The following is a 17,861-nucleotide window of genomic DNA, read 5'->3' on the forward strand; positions in this document are numbered from 1 at the left end:
TTAGCCGCGTTACATGGATAGAAGGGAGGCAAGCATGAATATGAGGATTGTGCAAGGTCACACAGCAAATAAATGTGGATAAATTACCACTACTGAAACTGATATGCCTCTGGGTAAAATTCAGCAGCTGTCTGACCATGAGCGAAAACATTAAAGCAGATGAGATGAGAACCTCATGCAATCAAAACTCCCTGTGATTTTCGTAAGGTAAACAGATGGACTGTGATGGGCGAGACCTGAATTTCTCCAGGGAGTGCGTTCAAGAAAAATCAAACTGGAATAAATTCATATGCTCATTAGTCTTCACATGGATAATCTCAAAAACGGCATCAGTAATTACTGTTTCACCTTTTGCATTCATCACATTAAGAATTACCAAAGCAGCCACCAGAGTGCACCAGATACATTTCAGAGCAACTTGCAGGAAAAGAGAGGAAGGTGTGAAGTTTCTCCCCCTCTTCTTTTCTTTTCTTTTTGCTGAGGTTTGAAACAAGCCAGCTGTTCAAATTTGTGTGTGGAGGGCAGTGAGGGAGAAGGCCAGCACTTGCAGAAAGCCAGGAGGGGGTTGTTTCTCATACCCACCATTGTGTCCGTGCGGTTGCTTCTGTGTCAGTTCTGTGTTGCCTACAAAATTCCCCCTCATACTGAGCTGTCTTCTGGTAGTATTGGACATATTTTTAACATAAAGAATGGTGTGGAAAAATTGAGTGTGGAACGCACGTTAGTTTGAAGGATCAGACCGTCAGAAATATTCATGATGTGCAGGCTAGCAAGGATGTTATCAGCTTTCTGTATGCAAATTTACTTTCTGCGTAAACATGCACGTCTGACTTCATCCCCATTTTGATACTCAGGGGTAGCTAAGCTGATCTAAAACATCTCCTACATACTAGGACATTTCAAAGTATTGAGTACTCCACATTTTATATGCCGTAAGTTGCACATTGTAAATGAACAATGTCTTCTATATGTTCACAGGCAACATAAAAACAGTAAAGATGTAGTTTATCTGATAGATGTGGACATCTGCATGTGACCTACTCATCTAGTTTATTTTTCTAGCCTGTGGAAGGAAACAGATAGTTATAAAGTGTGATTCATCTTCATGTCCTAAAGTGGATGGATGACATAGGTCAAATGATTCTACCCACTAAAAGTGAATTTCTTTCACGGACTTGTAGTGGAGCCTAAAATCACTTGCACAGATATAGACATAAAGTGTTAAACAGCAGAAATCATACCCTGTGTGTGTAATATTCTTTCCTATACTACAGGAAATATAAATTTCCTATATATGATAGGAAAGAATATCTTTCCTGTATATAATATTCTTTCCCATATTGCTGCTTGCGTTGCTCATTAACGGCTGCAGAACTCTGTTGAAGTGTGCAGTTCTTTGTGTAGTGAAGTGCACCACCACGTGGGGTATGAAGCTTAGCTAGTGTTAGACTTCATCTTACAATGTATGAACAACTTTCTGCTTCATGCCTTTTCTGGCTGTTAGCTGGAATCCTGGAAACATAATTTGGACAATGGAAATGCTGCCATTTTATTTGAATGTGAATTAGGTGAGGGAGCTGACTGAAGCATTTTCTTAGTTGAAGATCTCTCTGAACAAATTTTACAGTAGGTAATGCTAGGGAAAGGATGAAACTCTCCTGCACTGGGTCATTACAAATGTATTTTACAAGTCCTGAGGTACAGTTGTCCATTCACTGCAGCTCTGCATTTGTTGTCTGAACACTACAGTATTGCTTCTAAGGGGATCTCTGGAGCTCAGCAGAAATAAATCCGTGCTGGGCTGTTGAAGTCAGTCTGTGAATTGGAACTTCTAAGCTTATCTGTTGTAATTTCCTCAAACCAGTGCTTCTCAGTAGAAGCAGTAAAATGCAGTACTCAGTAAAATTCAGTAGACTGCATTTTTACCTGCTGATAATTGCTGCATCATCAAGAACATGAAATGTGTAAAATCAGCCATCACCTGGAAATAATAATTAAAAAAAAAAAAATCAATGTAGTTTTGAACTTTTTTTTTTATTAAAAAAAAAAAGGAAAAAAATCATTTTGCAGTAAAGAGTGAAAAACAGATGTTGAACAAATATATATTCAGTCCTTATAAAACTGTGATGAAGAATGGTGCTGATGAGGCATTTTCTTTTTAGCAATTGCTTTGTGAAGAAAACACTAAGCATTAGAATCCTGCACTGCTTGGCTCTGGTGACTGATTATATTAAGTGTAAGGGTACTTCATGACATCTTAATCTAAATATTTGAACTCTTTGAAGGAGTCTTGGGTTCAGCAGTAAGACAGCCTGATTTGTAATCTCCTTTCTCAATTATATCTCTTTCTACCACATAAAGCTATATGCCTCAAATGTTGCATTCTTATCTAGCTGATAACAAGTAACCTTGCTTTTTAAATAAGTATACCTGTACCTTGTTAAGAACAAGAATAGCAACTGCAAACTTGATAATTACTGAGTATTAGTTGGTTTAGGCAGAGGACAGACCGGTGAAAGAGTGGTGATATTCTTGTCAGTTTACGGCAATAATGCATCTGTAGATCTAGATTATCTATCTGCCTCCAGAATGATTTCAGCAAAGAAAACTAAACTGGGCTGGAGTTATGCTGTCATAACAGGACAGAGTTTGATCCTATCAAGCTGTCAACCAGAGTAAAGAAAAAAGCGTGCCTAGAGTTAAGCTCTTAAATCCACAGGAGCTGTTGCATGCTCAGCACATTTGAAACATGTCATACTAAAGACAGATTTAAAGAAGGGAATCACTATCTCTGTTATTTCTGAGTTATCAGTAATTTAGTCTCTATTCTTATTTATTAATAGAACTTCTTTTTTTCTTGGTCCTTTTCCAACCCTCCTTGTGATACACTTACAAAAGCGTGCTTATTCTCCAGTTGATGACTGTAAACTCAGTCTGGGTTTTGCCATTCTTTATCTGCCTCCACTATTCCCCTGTGGACTCGGCAGCATGCAACCCTTCTCCCCATTTTCCATTTGTCACAATTTTTTCTTTTACCAGTTCCTTCTGATGCCATGCTGGTACATTGTGCTTCTTCATTCTTTTTACAGCAGAAATATGGTGTATCCTAATTATAATTTATTTTAAGATGCTTATCAAAGGATAAATACTTTCTATTTTTACTCTTATGGCACCTAATATATATTCTTTTGGGCACTGGGTTTTGGCAAGCACTCATTAAACTCAGAATGCTTTAAATATTTTTACTTTTTTTTTTTTTAATCTATTCTTTAAAGGAAGTTTTACAACTAAGTAGAGTATTTGGCATGCAAACAGCTAGCTGAAGATTTTAGAAACTGCCAGGTCCTAAGGCAATTTCATTTCATTTACATTTTTAGTTTTCTTGTTTTAGCTTAAATGGAAAAGGTTGGGTCCTTAACAAAATAATTTTGTATTCTGCATAGGCTGTTCAACAATTAGCCACACATGCATTTAAAGACAGAGCCAAAGGCAACAGTAAATAGGTGTAGTGGCATATATTAACAGGGTGCTTTCTTGTCTCATGCTGATGTGCTTCTAACGTGAGTAGTGAAAAGAGATGGGTCTTGTTTGCGTCTGTGTGTGAGAAATCAGGCCCCAGTTTTTGCCTTTCTGACACAGCCTGAGAGATGTACTGAGTGCTGTACGTGTGTGCTGAGGGTACAAGGAAATCTTCTCACAGCTCTAAGTTTTACAGTGTTTTCATATCCTTGCTTTTTGGCAAGTTACACAGGTAACTTGTCCCAGTGCACTGCTTTTGGTGCATACTGCTACTTCAGCTGTTGCAGCTGGGCCACTGAGACACTGCTGCACTGCTGAAGTAGCAAGCACAGTGGCTGTGCCTTTGCTTTTACCCTTTGGAAACAGATGACTTCTTGGGAGGTGGGGCAGCGTGCACAGCCTTTGGTGTGCATAGGAGATCTGCCCTGAGACAGCTGGATAAAAATTTCCACTTATTTCATATATCTCTTCTCCTTTATTGTAATAGATATGTGAAAAGCTTATTAGTACTACTTCCTGTTTTCATTCATTTTTTGTTTAAATTTGAAAACTTTGATTAAAAATTGTCAATTTGTGTACAGAACCATTTTAGTCAAAACACTTTGGCCAGCTGCCTGCAGATAAAACATCGTACAGAAGCCCTGGGAGAGTCAGGTTTTGTTAAAACCCACCCCTGCCCTCAACTCTTTGTATGCACCTAAAACAAGGCAGAGCTGACCTTCAGTGATGGAAGAAGTGAAAAGGCCCCTCTGTAAGGGTTGGGCTGTTGAACTCTGCACCACGTTCCTGTGCTTGTCATGCTGAGAGTGTCCTCAACATTTCATGGGGACGTTACCCATTTCAGAGAAATAAGGGACAGCCGCTTTGGTGTTCCATAAAAGGACACCCTTTTAAGAAGAAACCTGGATAAAGTTATCTGCTTAAGTCAATGACAAAATTCGGTTATGTCTGGGTATCACCCACGAACAAAGTCAATAGCTCCAGGTGTGTGGAGGGCCCTGAAGGACACACCGGTCCCGCTCAGATATGACGGGAAGTTCTTGCTCTTGGATTCTTCACTGGGAGCAATTTTCCAGTGACTGCAGGTCAAAATTACTGCCCTGCAGATGGTTTAAGTACATGAAGGTCGGGCCCTTGAGGTACCTAAATGCACCAGAGCACCTCACGTAGCCCCGCGCTGAGTTTTTCAGCCACCCAACTGCGAGCAGGGCAGCTGCAGAAGAGCAAAGGGAACGCGATATACACCAGCACTGCAGCCAGCCCGTTTCCTAGCGGCAATAAAGCGATTCGGACGGGCGTTTGGGGACAGCAGGAGAGGCAGCCCAGCTGCCCGCTGTCCTGCGCTGACCCCGCGGCGCACCGCCATGTCGGTAACCATGGCGTGCCATGGGAACACCCGCTGCGGCGGTGGTGGCTGTGGCGGTGGCGGTGGTGGCGGAGGAGGGGCCCGGCGGCGGCCGGCCGCAGGAGGCGCTGCCGTGGGCGGCCCTGCCCCGCTGTGCCGAGCCGTGCCGAGCCGCCCCGCTCCGCCCGGGCGCCGGCAGAGGGGATGGCAGCATGAGCTGGCTGCCCGGCTCCCGCGGCGTGGTGCTCACCGCCTACCACCCCAGCGGCGGTGGCGGCGCCCCCGGCGGGTGAGCGGCGGCGGCGGCGGCCCCGCGGGGAGCCCCTGCGGGGGGCTCGTGGGGCGCCCGGGGAAGCGCCTCCGGGGCCGGGCTGTGGGCACCGGGCAGGAGGCGGCGGGGAGCGGCCCCGGGGGGGTTCGGCCGGTTCTCGGCGGGGCTGGGTGCTTGGTGCTGGTGGTGGTGGTGGTGGGGGGGGGTGGTTGTGGTTGTTGTTGTGGCGGGGAGCGCTGAAGGAAGCGCAGGTGAGGCCGAGGGAAAGTTGCGGGAGGTTTTGACAGCTCGAAAGGGGGTGGTGGGGAGCAGGGCTGCAGCGGGCGGTGTGTAACCCGCGCTGTGCCCTGGCGCTAAGCAGAGGCTGCCGAGAGGGAAGGAGTTTTGTCTTCGCTCCGTCTGTCCTGGCCTTGCTGGAAGTGGCCACAAAGGTCCCTTTGATAAAGATGGGACTTTCACTAACGCGGGGAAGCCGGCTGAAACCGGGGCGGTATCGGCACCGGCACATGGCTTGCACGCGTGCCCGAGTAGAGCGTGTCCGACCAAATTGATTATCATCTCATTAAAAAAAGATAGAAGGAAGTGCTGGATGTCACCCTGGACAAAAGATAAGCGATGCGCCGTGGTGTGTCACGCCAGGAGTTCACCACAAAGCAAGAACCGAACCGAGCCGTGCAGCCTGACCGAGTGCTGCAGCAGCACAGCCACGGCCCTGTGTTTGTTGGGGTGCTCCCGTCCCTGTAACTAAGTGTGTGTGGGGGGAGTAGAGGTGAGAAGCAGTCTCCCTTCTTAATTGCAGCATTAGAAATGTGTACGTTAGAGCTGGGTAGGACAGGGGGTTCCCACGCTTAGTTTGCCTGAGCTCCGCTGCTGGCAGCGTTACAGCTTCAAAGACCGTGCACGTTTGCCATTTAGCTCTCTCAGCTAAGATCCAGAAGGCTGCCTCTCTTTCCACGTCACAGCTTTCCGTATCACTACGTACCCCTCTGCTGCCTCGAAAACTCTGTGATTTTCAACAGGGATCAGAGCACGTGTAATACAGCGCCAGCTGTTTGTATTGTAATGAAGCAAACTTTTTGGAAATACTAATGGTCAGCTATGTTGATTTTTTTTTTCTTTTTTTCGAGGGCATTCAAAACAATGAGAATTGGAGACTGCATTGTATTTTGACTGTTGGAGAAGCATGGCACTGGTGCATCCTGGAAAAAGCAATGCATTGGCTGTGCTCCAGATAAAGTGGCAGCCTAGGAAACTATGTTCCCTAACCATTTGTTTTTCTTCAGGCGTACAAGAAGTCCTGCTTCATAGAACTGCAGAATTTTACTGATCTAATAGATTGTTGAGCTACTTTACCATTCTCTTCTGGCCCTTTAAAGGCACAATGAGCCTGTGAAATACTTCCTGTAAAAAAGTCTTACCCTACTATTGGTTCATCAGGCTAAAATCTAGAACAGCTCCAGTGTGATTACTTCCAAGTTTGACAATTTAAGACAATGTTGTCTTGACAGTGACGATGCATAGAATAGCATCAGAGCTGTCTTTACCATAGAATTTATCTTACAGCTTATATTAAAGTAATAGTTAAAGGAACATCTTCTTATATTTAAGATACTGATTATGGGTGATTTCTGTGGTATACCTAAGTATTTATCTAAGAACTTCCTTAGAGAAATCACAACATCAGGTTACCCAGTCAAGTTTAATTTTAATAGCTCTCCTCCATATTGCTTGTTTTCTGCTTGTTTTTCACTTCTCAGCTTTAACCCATTAGATACACTATTGCTTTATTGGCTGTCTTGCTGCTTGCATTTTTGTGTTGTCTTCCTTTTTTATGGTGTCCGTGCATGGGCATTTTTCTTGCCCACATTTTTCTTGTTTTTCCAATGGAACTGCTTGATGTTAAATGGACTGTGGAAACTAAGAGTGAATCAAGTAACTCGCCCATTACTGTTTCAGCGGCCACTTTGGCCCCTTGCAGTCATGTAAGCCTCATGCATGAGAGAAATGTGAAATTGACGTACCTAAGAGTATGCTGCTTAGGTTTCTTGCTGGGGATTTTACCCCATCTTCTGTAGCAGAAGGAGTTGCAGGTCCTCTGTCACATTTGCCAGCCACACACAGGAATTTCAGGTAAAAACAGTCTTTTCATAGGGTTCTTTGTGCTTACCCTTAGACAACAGTCTCATCCAGACAGGCCTCTGCAGGACTGTTCCTGTTCAAGAATGAATGTGTGTGTGAATGTGCGTGTGTATATATGCAGCTGCAAATATCTTTTAAGTGATTATAAGGTGAAAGCCAGGTCTGGAGTATTGAATAGCTGGGGAATAGGATATAAAAAAAATAGCAAATAGCTAGATGCATGGAAAACTAACTGCATGTATGTGTGTGAGGAAAATAAAATTCTGCTACAGAGCATTTTCAAGAGCTGAGCTTAAAATGCAAACTGAGTGACAGATAAATGATTCTAAATGTGATGGCCACTGCAAGTTGACATTGCTTTTGTCTCCCTTACTTTTGCCATATCTCAGAGGCTGTCTTTCTGTATTGTCTCCCTGGCTGCACCGAATTGTCATGTGAGTCACAGTCTCCCTGTATGTTTCCAATGAGTCACCTCACCATGCTTTCTCATCAGCAGCCAGCATGTGCACTTTTGCTGCCACTTCATTGCACTTCTTAATCTAATTGCAGAATACCAGTTTGAGTTTTTGAAGCTTTGCAAGCTAGTGCCTTCTTAATATCACATGCTCCCAAAGGTCCTGTAAATCTTCATGTTGCCAGTGACTTCTTAAGAAGGACTGCAGCATCTCATAAAGACTAGAACATGGCTCTTCTTCCTCACAGGTCATGTACCTATGTGCACCCTCACGTATTTGCTGTTTTAAAATCTTTAAAGCATTTAGTTTGCCAGCACAGGCTTGCAAAGTGAGAACTACAAGCCCAGTTTCCCTTAGATGGTACTAAAACCCAGACCAGTTCTGGAGAGAGTTACTAGAAAAGTGCTGGAAAAGAGAAGGTTCCACCTCCTCAGGTCCCTTCTGCCAAATGACGCCTGCCAGCAAGCACCCATGGTGCTGGAGATTCACTGTCTTATTCACTGCTGAACCCATGTGAATCTGGGAGATGTCAGCTGAAGCTCGGAAGTGTGTGGCAGTAGAGGAGAGGGTCACGGTTAGGTTTTGTTGTGGAGAAGAGCCCATTTTTGTGGATTACTGCGCAAGTGTGCATAAAAGAAAATATTTATTTTTTATCTTTGTAAATATGTGTTTTAGTGATTTAGTGGTTGCTGTATCTGTGTTGGGTGACAAGTGAGGGGCATAAAATACTTAATGTTTTCTACAGGCAACTTTGGTCTAAATCACTCACAGTTTGATCGCCTTTCATTGCTCAAGTATTCGCTCAGTTTAATCTGAAGATTTAATAGTATGCAACTCAAGCCAATAAGAATTCTAGTAGTGAATATGAATTCATGCCTTCTTTGAAGGGCAGTTTCTGTTCTCATTCCTTCAGAGAGAAAAGCTCTCATTCCTTTCCCTCTCTTTTCCCACCAGTGACTCACTCTTGGAATTGAAGTCCAGTGAAATCCAGTTTGAAGGACTAAAGCACTGTGAGAGATGCATGTAGTGCTCAGTGTGTGAGCAACAAACTCACAAGCTGATTATAACAATGGGCTTGTGGTGGCAGAGCCTGTTGCAATTTCTTTTGCAAGCTATTAGCACAGCACAGATTTGGGATTTTCTGTATCATCACAGCATTTGTTGTTGCTACCCCCTGTAACCTGTCTGCCATGATGCCAATACGGAGTCCCCAGCACAGTACCTGCCATGTGGTGCTTACTTTTATGCAAAGCAAAGATGTATCACACTACAGCTGACTTCACAAAATCATAGCAATGTTTTATCTAAATGTATAGGCTCTATGTGAGTACAAATACCTTAGAAAAATCTTTTCTGCCTTGAATTTGGCAGCTAATTTGAACAGCATTTATTGTCCCGTGCCTACCAACATACTCAAATAGAGCTGATAGGCAACATTGTGCTAAGTTGCTTTGTTTAGAATTGCTTTTGTGTCTCCTGTGCTTTATGCATGTATAAATATGTAGCATACTGCAGACCCTGAACGTGTTGCTTAGTTACCAGTGTATTAATCCCACTAACTTGATCTACAGACAGCAAGATGTGGTAGCCCACCATTTCCTGCTTCCAGATTCCTGTCTCCCTTGAGTTACCCCCTCCCCAGTTTGCACTTTCTTTCTTCTTTGAATTTATCTGGCTTCTGCTTTTGATTCTTGCTATGTGCTTCCAGTAGAGTAAAAAGCCCTTCAGCTGTCTGTTAATTGATCATCAAGCTGCTGCTCAATTTTATTTTTGTAGACTAAATAAGTAATTATTTTTGAGTATCTTTGTTTCTTAAGTCTAAAACTACTACTAAAACTACTTTTTTTTGGTGACTCTTTTCTTTAGTTTCTTCAATTTTCAGCATCCTTCTTTACATGTGTCCTGCTATTTTGCCTTCCCAGCCTGAATTATAACAAGTAATTCAGTGTCAGTCTCATGAGTGTCACCCACACAGGTAAAATCACTGCCATGATGCTAATTAGCACCTCATCTAGTTGCAGACATGGTTGTTTTTTTAAGCATCCTGTTGGAACTCACCTCAAGTTTCATGTCCTTTGCACTTTTCTCAAGCCCTTCTTTTTCAGGGCAGTCCTCATTATGCAGACACGGTCCCTGGTTCATGCACTTAGATATCCATTTAACGTCTGTCAGTGTTATAAAACAACATTATTTCAATAAGCTCAATTCAGTAACTGACCTGGATCATTCTGTGTCATGGATTTAGATTGGATTTAATGCCCTTTGCTATCTGTGAAAATAGTCTATTCAATTCCACTGCTGGTCAGGCCCTTAAATAGGTATCAAGTGAAAATAACTGTGCTGAATCGGTGGAGCTGTGTAACAGAACAGAGGATAAGGCTCGCCGTATACTGGCTTTCTTTTTCAATTTAATAAGATACAGAGAATGAGATGCCAACTATAAGGAATGTGAAGCATAAAAGCCTTTTGAACATTTTAATTAACAGCTTTCTTGAGTGTGTACAAATCTAGATGATACAAAGCATAATACAAGATATTACTAGATGTTTTGTTACAAGCGTGTAGGCTATGTGAAGTTAGAATGCAACTGAACTTCTGATGAGCAAAGTGCCAGAGGAGCCTTGTAAATTTGAGCTTCAACATTAGCTCAACAAACGTGGCATCGAATTAATATTTCTTATTTGCATCTCTTCTTTTTCTTTGAAAAGCAGAATTTGTGAATTAGGTTTTGATCAAGACTAATGTTTTTTTCTGTCTGCTGTTACTGGCACTTGATTGAAAAGATTGAAACTGTTGTTGCCAATAATTTACTCTTGTTTCATAGCTGTCACCAGTTTAGAGCTGAAAGAGGTAAGGTTTTAAAAGGCTGTTCATACGTGCTTCAGAGACATCTGCAAGTACCCAGCTCTATAGTTACGCTTTTTTACTAGACTTACTGTGTGTGTGCCCTCATTTTTTTTTCCTCTGTGAATCAGAATGCTACAGCTGAACTGAAGCCGTAATTACAGTAAGTGATACAGAGAAGTTCCCGCTGTGAGTGGCATTGCAGATTCCTGTTATGTATGGGTCACTGACTGTCACTCCAAATTCAGTAAATGAACTTGGCCAGGGGAAGAAAAATTCCATACTAGTAAGTTTTGAGCATTTCCAGCGTGACAACAAGCTGTTTTGTGATGTCTGTTTGTTTTTCAGTGAACCTCTCTCTGCCTTGGAATCCTGATCTCAAAATAATTGTGTGCAGGCAGGGAATTTAAATATTTCTAGCCAAACAAGTAAGAAAAATGTAGGGTTTTTGTTTTTAAAGCGTTTGTATGTGTAAAAAAAATAATTTATTTTATGAAGTACAATTTTAGCCACTGTCTTCTGGGATATATTTTTGGTGACAACCCAACCAGTGTAATGGGTTGAGCACAGGAGCACGTTACCCTTCTGCCTTCCTGAGAGAGCTGAAGCTATGCACTTGCTCTTTGGTTATAGTTTTGTGCCAACCGTCTTGTATTTCAACAGAGTAAAAGTGAGCACAGCAAGGTCTAGATACCTACTGATACTGTCCCGTGAAGATCACCTCTTCCTTATTCACCCTTGTTCTGTGAGTTTGTTCCCTGCTCCTCCTGCTACAACATCCCAGTCCCGTTAGCCTTGAAATGCTTTCAGGAGAGTTTCAGAGACTTTACCCGTGTTCTTCCTACAACACCATTTCTTCCTAAGGAGGCTTCTTAGACCAAAAGGCAACAAATACATAAAAATGTATTGGAATATTTACTTTGTGTGGCCTGTGTTATTGCTGTAAGAGTAAAGCAGTTTGGGGTGAAGTATTAGAGGAAGAGCAAAAGTGGATGCTTTTAGCATACTTAGAAATATGATTGAAGGTATCTCACACATGAGAAAGCAACAAGGTAAGAATAATGCTGTCTTCAGCACATAAATAAATGTCTCATCATGCATACTCAGTGCCAAACTGCATCAGAACAGTTGGTGTGTTTTGCTTGACACACAAAGTACAAATCCTCAATTTGCCACTCCTCAAGACTACCTCTTCTTCCTGTCCACCAGTCCCTAAATCACCCGGACAGCTTTCACTCGGACTTAGGGAAGTTAGATGTTTTAACTTTACTTCCTGTTTGAAAACCAGGAGAATACTTAAGAGGATGTGTAAGAATTGTTTTGTCAACATCTAGTGATATGGCACTTAGTAAAATGTTTATTTTTTTATTATTTTTAATCAGTTGATTATTTTTAGCTGATTGCTGTGTAATCATCAGAACAATAGTTGGCTGGACTTGAGGCTACTGTTGAAATGTTCCCTCCATGAGAAATTCTTTGCTTTTAGTAAAATACAACATTGAGGTCCAGGAGTATACTATATCAAGATATAACAGAGATTTGTGACTAGTTTGAGAGAGTGCAAAGCTAGATTGTAACTGGACAAAAAAAAACGGGAAGTTCTTGTGTGTTTGTATCACCCAATGGGTGATATAGCAACTGTGGTTACAGCCATGGTCATGAGCCTGTGATCCCAGATACAAAGGAAGGAACTTGGTGCAGTAAGTGAAAGCCTCAGCTGCTCAACAGCAAGGAAGTACTGGTGAATACTCATCTACAAAGCCAGTACTCATTTAGCAGTCACAATGGGAGACCAGAGCTATGGTTACCATGGGCCAGTGGAAAATGCTTTCTCTCTTGGCAGTTGCTAAGAGGATTATAGGTCTAATGACATTCTTAGTGCAGCTTCTGGAGCCTCACCTTGTGATTTCCTTTGCCATAGCCAGGTAAGGGAACACTAGTAACAGCATTGCTTTTGTGGGAAAAATCATTCCCATCATTCCTGTTCGCAGAGGGTGGCTGTGTTCTGCTAAGCTGCGTTATCTTCTGAGGAGCCTATATGCCAGTAGTCTTGAGGAACATCTTCTTGTTCTGTTCAAACTGTTATCACAGGAGTGAGATACTACGCTATTTACTGAAACTTTTTATTTTCATCTCAGAAGCCTCAGAGAGTTCAGATCAGCAGAAGTTTTGATGTGCAGTGACAGTGGTGCAGGTTGCGGCCAATTAGGCTGGGATGAGCTGAAAAGAGTGGGGACATCACTGAAAATGGAGTTTCCTTCCACCTTTCACCTATATGTTTTTTTTTTCTTTGCCCTGGCATTGACATTTCTGGTCTGATCGAATGAGGCTGAGCTGGATCAAGAAAAAAAAATCCATCTGAAATCAGTATTTTTCACAAGAGTTGTTTTCAGACAGATTGGTTTCTTAACCTGACTCAGCAAGTGACTGCATCAGTGACAGTGCTGACACAAGGGAAGTTATAGAAACCCACAGAAAAGGAAGGATTTGACAGAACCCTCTGGCAGCAGCCTACATCTGTGTCAGCTTAATGTGTTCATTATGGGGCTGTGATTTGAGTAGAGAACTCATTTTTATGAGTCCTGGTACTGGCTATGGCCGTATCTTGTAAGACGTTGATGGGATATAATTTAATTCTATCGGTTCAGATTTGTTAAAAAGATAATTTGGTGGCTTAGCTTTGTACTGGCAGGTTTTTAGTCAGTTCAGGTACATTTTGTCCTTTAGCAGCCACTCTAAAGCTGGTGTAAACTTAACCTCTGGCTAATTTTGCCCTGACATGCCATTCAGTGATTCAGTAGTGTGCATGTCCTCTGCCTGCAAAAGGCACGTTGCAGCACGAGGAGAGATCCTTGGGATCCAGTGGCGTTCCCTGGTGGGGAATACTGTGGAGCACCCACGCCCTTACTACGGAGCTGCAGAGAGCTTGCCTTCCCCTCATCATGTGCAAATTGCACAGTGCAGCGTGCTTCTCAAAAAAGAAACAAAACCCCAGCTTTGATTCCCACACGCTGTAATGAGGTAAATTAAATCGCAACTTCTAAATTGTAGTTGGTTATTAGTTGATAAGCTTGTGAAAGTTTGCTGATTGATGTCTTGTTTAAACACACCTTTCTTTGCTCTGAACTTTGCACTAGTAAGGTCGCTTTAGTTTCATAGTGCACGCAGTAAGTACATTGAAGCAGTATCATAAATAAGAATAGTCAGAATTACTCATAGGATTTCCTATAAGAAACACAACCAACTTTTCATCACAGTAATATTTTCTAATATAAGGGTAAAAGAGACTAGGGCATTAAGTAATAAGACATTACAAATATCAGTAAAAATATTATGCACTAATTAAAATGTTCAAGCATCTGTCCAGTGACCCAAATTCTTCCTGCCTTCGTTTTTCAGAGAAGGATATTTGCACTGTGGTACTTGTTCTTCTTTGAGGTTAAAGCTTAGAAAAATACATATTTGTGTAAATTTCTTACGTGCATACAAGCACAAACTGAAATATGATCTTTTTTCTCTGTGTAAGTAGAAGATGCTCATGAACGTTTATGGGAAACTTTATGAGCTTCATGCTGTGAAATGTGGTATTTGGCACTTTGTACTTCAGATCAGAAAACAGCTTATGAAGACATATGGTAGTAAAATGTGTGCAATGCTGTCAGTCTTCTGGTTTTGGGGCCTTTCTTGGACTTCTGAAGTGATTGTTAAAGTTTAGTCATCTCTTAGAAAGTGTGGGGGACACATTCTCTTAGACAATTTAATTCGCTGTTTGTTTGCAGAATTATTTGATGCAGATTTCACTAAACACAGACCTCGATATAGGCTGTTACGATTTCTGTTAAGTTTCAATTTAAGTATATGTATATATTTGATCTCTGAAAGGCACAACTTCAGTTTCTGTTGTATACTTTCGAAGAAGCTGCTAAGATACGCTGTTAATTAGTAGGTAACAGTTAGCAGCTAGCAGATGGTCTGAAAAATGCAGCTGGAGCCAGACAGTGGGTCAGCACATCTGCACAGGACCATGCCAGTGAGCAAAAGGGCAGGGAACAGTGTGGAATGAAACAACAAAGACTAATTCAGCATAAGCAACTTTACATGACAGTCTTTTCAAACCTTTCAAATGGTGTATTATAATCTAATCCTGTACCTAGACTTTCACAGGAGCCTGGAGCCCAGTTCTTGGCTGCTTTTTAGCACTGAGGTGTTCCCTGTCCCATGAATGCCAGGCCCTCTGCAGTGGGCAGATCATCAGGATGTGCTGGGGGCACATGGCCATTGCAGTGTGCCCAGACCTTAGCTGAGCACCAGCGTGAGCCTGCTCAGTTGATAGGTATGTTGCTTCCATCCCCAAAGACACACGGTTGTCTGCATTCATGTGGTTTGAGCCTAAACTGGGAAACCTTTCCTTCAGCCTGGGTTGGCCTTTTGTTTTTCCATTTCTTTTTTTTCCCCTGTGTGTGGTGTGGTGTTGACACAGGTGCACAGCCTCTGATTCTGGACAAGACTGGTGCCTTTTGTATCATGCTCTCTAATGTTACTCTCTTGGAGCTTTTTGAACCCTATTTCTTTCTCACCCTCTGAGTATTCTCACATAGATATTTTCTAATAAACTTGTAATTCAACTTTGATCCAATAAAGCTTCAACTGCTTAGAGGTTATTTCTCCAAGTAGCTAATCTTGCACAAATCACTAGTAGGAGTTAATAGAAAAACCAAGGTTGCATCTGAATATGCTAATATATTTTGTTCAAAAAAGTGGACAGCTGCCTAAAAGCTATTAAAACTGAAAAAGTTTTCTGGTGTCCACCAGATACTCCATAATATTGTCAGATCTTTGGGGAAAAAAAGGCAAGAAAAATAAAAGCCACAAACCAAACCTGTTCATAAGAATATTTGGGAAGCTGGAAGTCTAAAAATGAGAGGTAACTGGGCAATTTTACATTTTACAGACCATTGTTCCAGTTATAAAGGCTATTCAACTATCACTTTCATCCAAAGCTTCCTAGGTGAATTATTTAAGTAAGTTATTCCATTATGCCACCACACTGTGGGCATAAGAAACTGAACATGTTACAGAAAGCTGAACATACTTCTTATCCTTCATTTTATTTCTTAGAAGCATTCCCCATTTTTGAATTCAAAGAAACATTTATGCCAATATGTTCTTTATAATTGAATTATTTTCCATTTGTTTTTAAGAATTTGTACTCACCAGTAGTTTACGTTATAATAAGATTCTTCTGAACACTGATGAAATTTATCAGAGTCAAAATATTAGTATGAAGTAAGATTTTTTGACATAAGGTAGAAAAACAAAACTGTTCAGTGAAGCATACTCTGAAAGCTTCAGATGCTTTTCAAAGTAGGAGCAACATTTCTGCAGCTTACAGTAATCAATGAGGAAATTGTAATCCTTTAAAGTTTCTATTTTTATCTTCAACTATCATGTTTTGATTCTGTGGCTTGTTCTGAGCCAGCTGGAGACAGTCCTTTGTCCCATTTCAAGCTGCTGCTGTCTCCAGAAGCCATTGGTAGTACTTTAAACAAGGAAATAACTTGCAATAATGCATGTAATGTGTAAAGTATTTTTACCGTACACAACAACAAGTTTATGGAATTGCTGGAGCACATCTTCTGCATCTGTGTACAATCACAGGTGGTAGTAGTTGAGAGTACATAACATTGCTCTTGTGCTTCTGTACACACTGTATGTACATATGGCAAAACAAAACAGGAGTTTATAGCAGCATGGGCGAATGGATTGTGCCTTATTTGAGGTGCTTTATGTGAAGCACTGTATTTCTGTTAGCAACAGGGGTCTTCTCCAAGCTTTCCATTCTGTAGCAAGCTGAACCATCTTCCTGCTGCAGATATTGCCTTGGAAATACCTGACTTACTTGGATGCAAAGTGATCACTTTGTTTTCCTCCCTGTATCGATGGTGGCTTTTCATATCCTCCCTGTATCTATGGTGGCTTCTCAGAGTGTGTGTATATGGGACTTTCATGAGAGATAATGAACAGCGTAAGGGGTGGGCTGCAGCAGCATGGATAAAAGGGGAGAAAACCACCAGTGAATCAAAAGATCTTTTCAGTGAAGGGACAGCAGAGCTCTAAAGGAGATGTAAAAAGCTCTGCAGTCAGAATTCGGTCAATAGCATTTTTAAAATTAAGTCACTTTTTAATGAAGTTCCGTATCATTTAGGATGATACGGAATCCATCTGGCCCTTGTATAGCCTTTTCAGCACGAGAAAAGGATCCCCACAGCTTCTACATTTCGTGGTGGGACCCCTGAGCTTCTAGGCTACAATGGGCTATTCTTCTGTGACTGTGAAAGCATAAAGCAGGGATTCTTCAGCTGGTATTTAGAATTCAATATGAAGATACCATTACACCAGAGGCATGCTATTGAGTGTGGTCTTTGGCCCCACTGAACCCCCAACGGCCATGCAAGTGGTGAAAATGCTTTGTCTGCATCTGCACAGCAGGTCCCCAAGTGCCTCTAGCAAGGACCTTTCAATCTTTACTCCGTATGGAGTGAGGTGCTGTAAGGCCTTGCTTGCTGCTGTCCTTCAACAGCTGCGTGGTGGATTTTACCTACCAGCATGTGGCTGCCAGCTGCAGCTTGTGTGGGAGAAGGGGCTGGTGCCTCCTCTGAAGGAGGGGGCAGGCAGAAACATATGTGCACTGGTGTGGCCAGTGTCTGTCCCAGAAGTTAGGTTACATTGCTTGGTGCTGAACAAGTCCAGCAGAGTTTCTCTCAGGCGTGTTCAGGACACGGCTGAATTGCTGGAGGCAGGAATTGGCACTGCCTCTGCCAAATGTGGCGATGCAGGCCCATTGCTAGCAACTCCCAGAGAGCTTTTTCGTCTTCTGGATCAGGAGCAAGACATTCATGTATTGATATGAAAGCTGCCTGGAGGCTGGCCTCATTAGCTCTGGGAGGTACAGAACACATGTCTCAGGCTTTCCTCCCAAAGTTTATTGTATCCCTCATCAATAGCTGTCCACCAGGGTGGTCTGTCAGTCAATAGCTTGGCAACTTTACCTCATGAAGTCCACTATCTTACTGCTGCTGTCTGTGCTGCCCAGCCTGCTTCCAGCTGGTTGCCATCTGAGAAGGGTGGGAGAGTACTGCTGCACTGAGGGGCCATGGGACAACCAGTTGTCCCAAGCTACTGAAAGGGCATCTACATCCATCTAGTGTCCTAAGGAGGAGGCCTGTGACCCTGACAACAGAAGAGGGTGTTACTTTGTCTTCTTTCCTTTACCAAGGATCCCTCATGC

At 42.2% G+C, this 17,861-nt stretch overlaps 1 protein-coding gene across 2 annotated transcripts in view; it reads left to right on the forward strand.

The window, feature by feature from the left end:
* The window catches only part of ARHGAP18 (Rho GTPase activating protein 18), a 90,871-nt gene that overhangs the window by 21,607 nt on the left and 51,403 nt on the right, over window positions 1-17,861 (forward strand). Inside the window, exon 1 of one of the 2 annotated variants that reach the window (XM_038177096.2) lies at window positions 4,962-5,153. The exons of the other annotated variant lie outside the window; for it this stretch is intronic. Coding sequence (XP_038033024.2) covers window positions 5,077-5,153 — 77 coding nt within the window. The 5' untranslated portion in view covers window positions 4,962-5,076. Of the gene's footprint in view, window positions 1-4,961; window positions 5,154-17,861 lie in introns of those variants that run through there. 2 annotated transcript variants of the gene reach the window in all.

The sequence above is a fragment of the Anas platyrhynchos genome, chromosome 3 (assembly GCF_047663525.1).
Source record: "Anas platyrhynchos isolate ZD024472 breed Pekin duck chromosome 3, IASCAAS_PekinDuck_T2T, whole genome shotgun sequence".
Taxonomy (NCBI): Eukaryota; Metazoa; Chordata; class Aves; order Anseriformes; family Anatidae; genus Anas; species Anas platyrhynchos.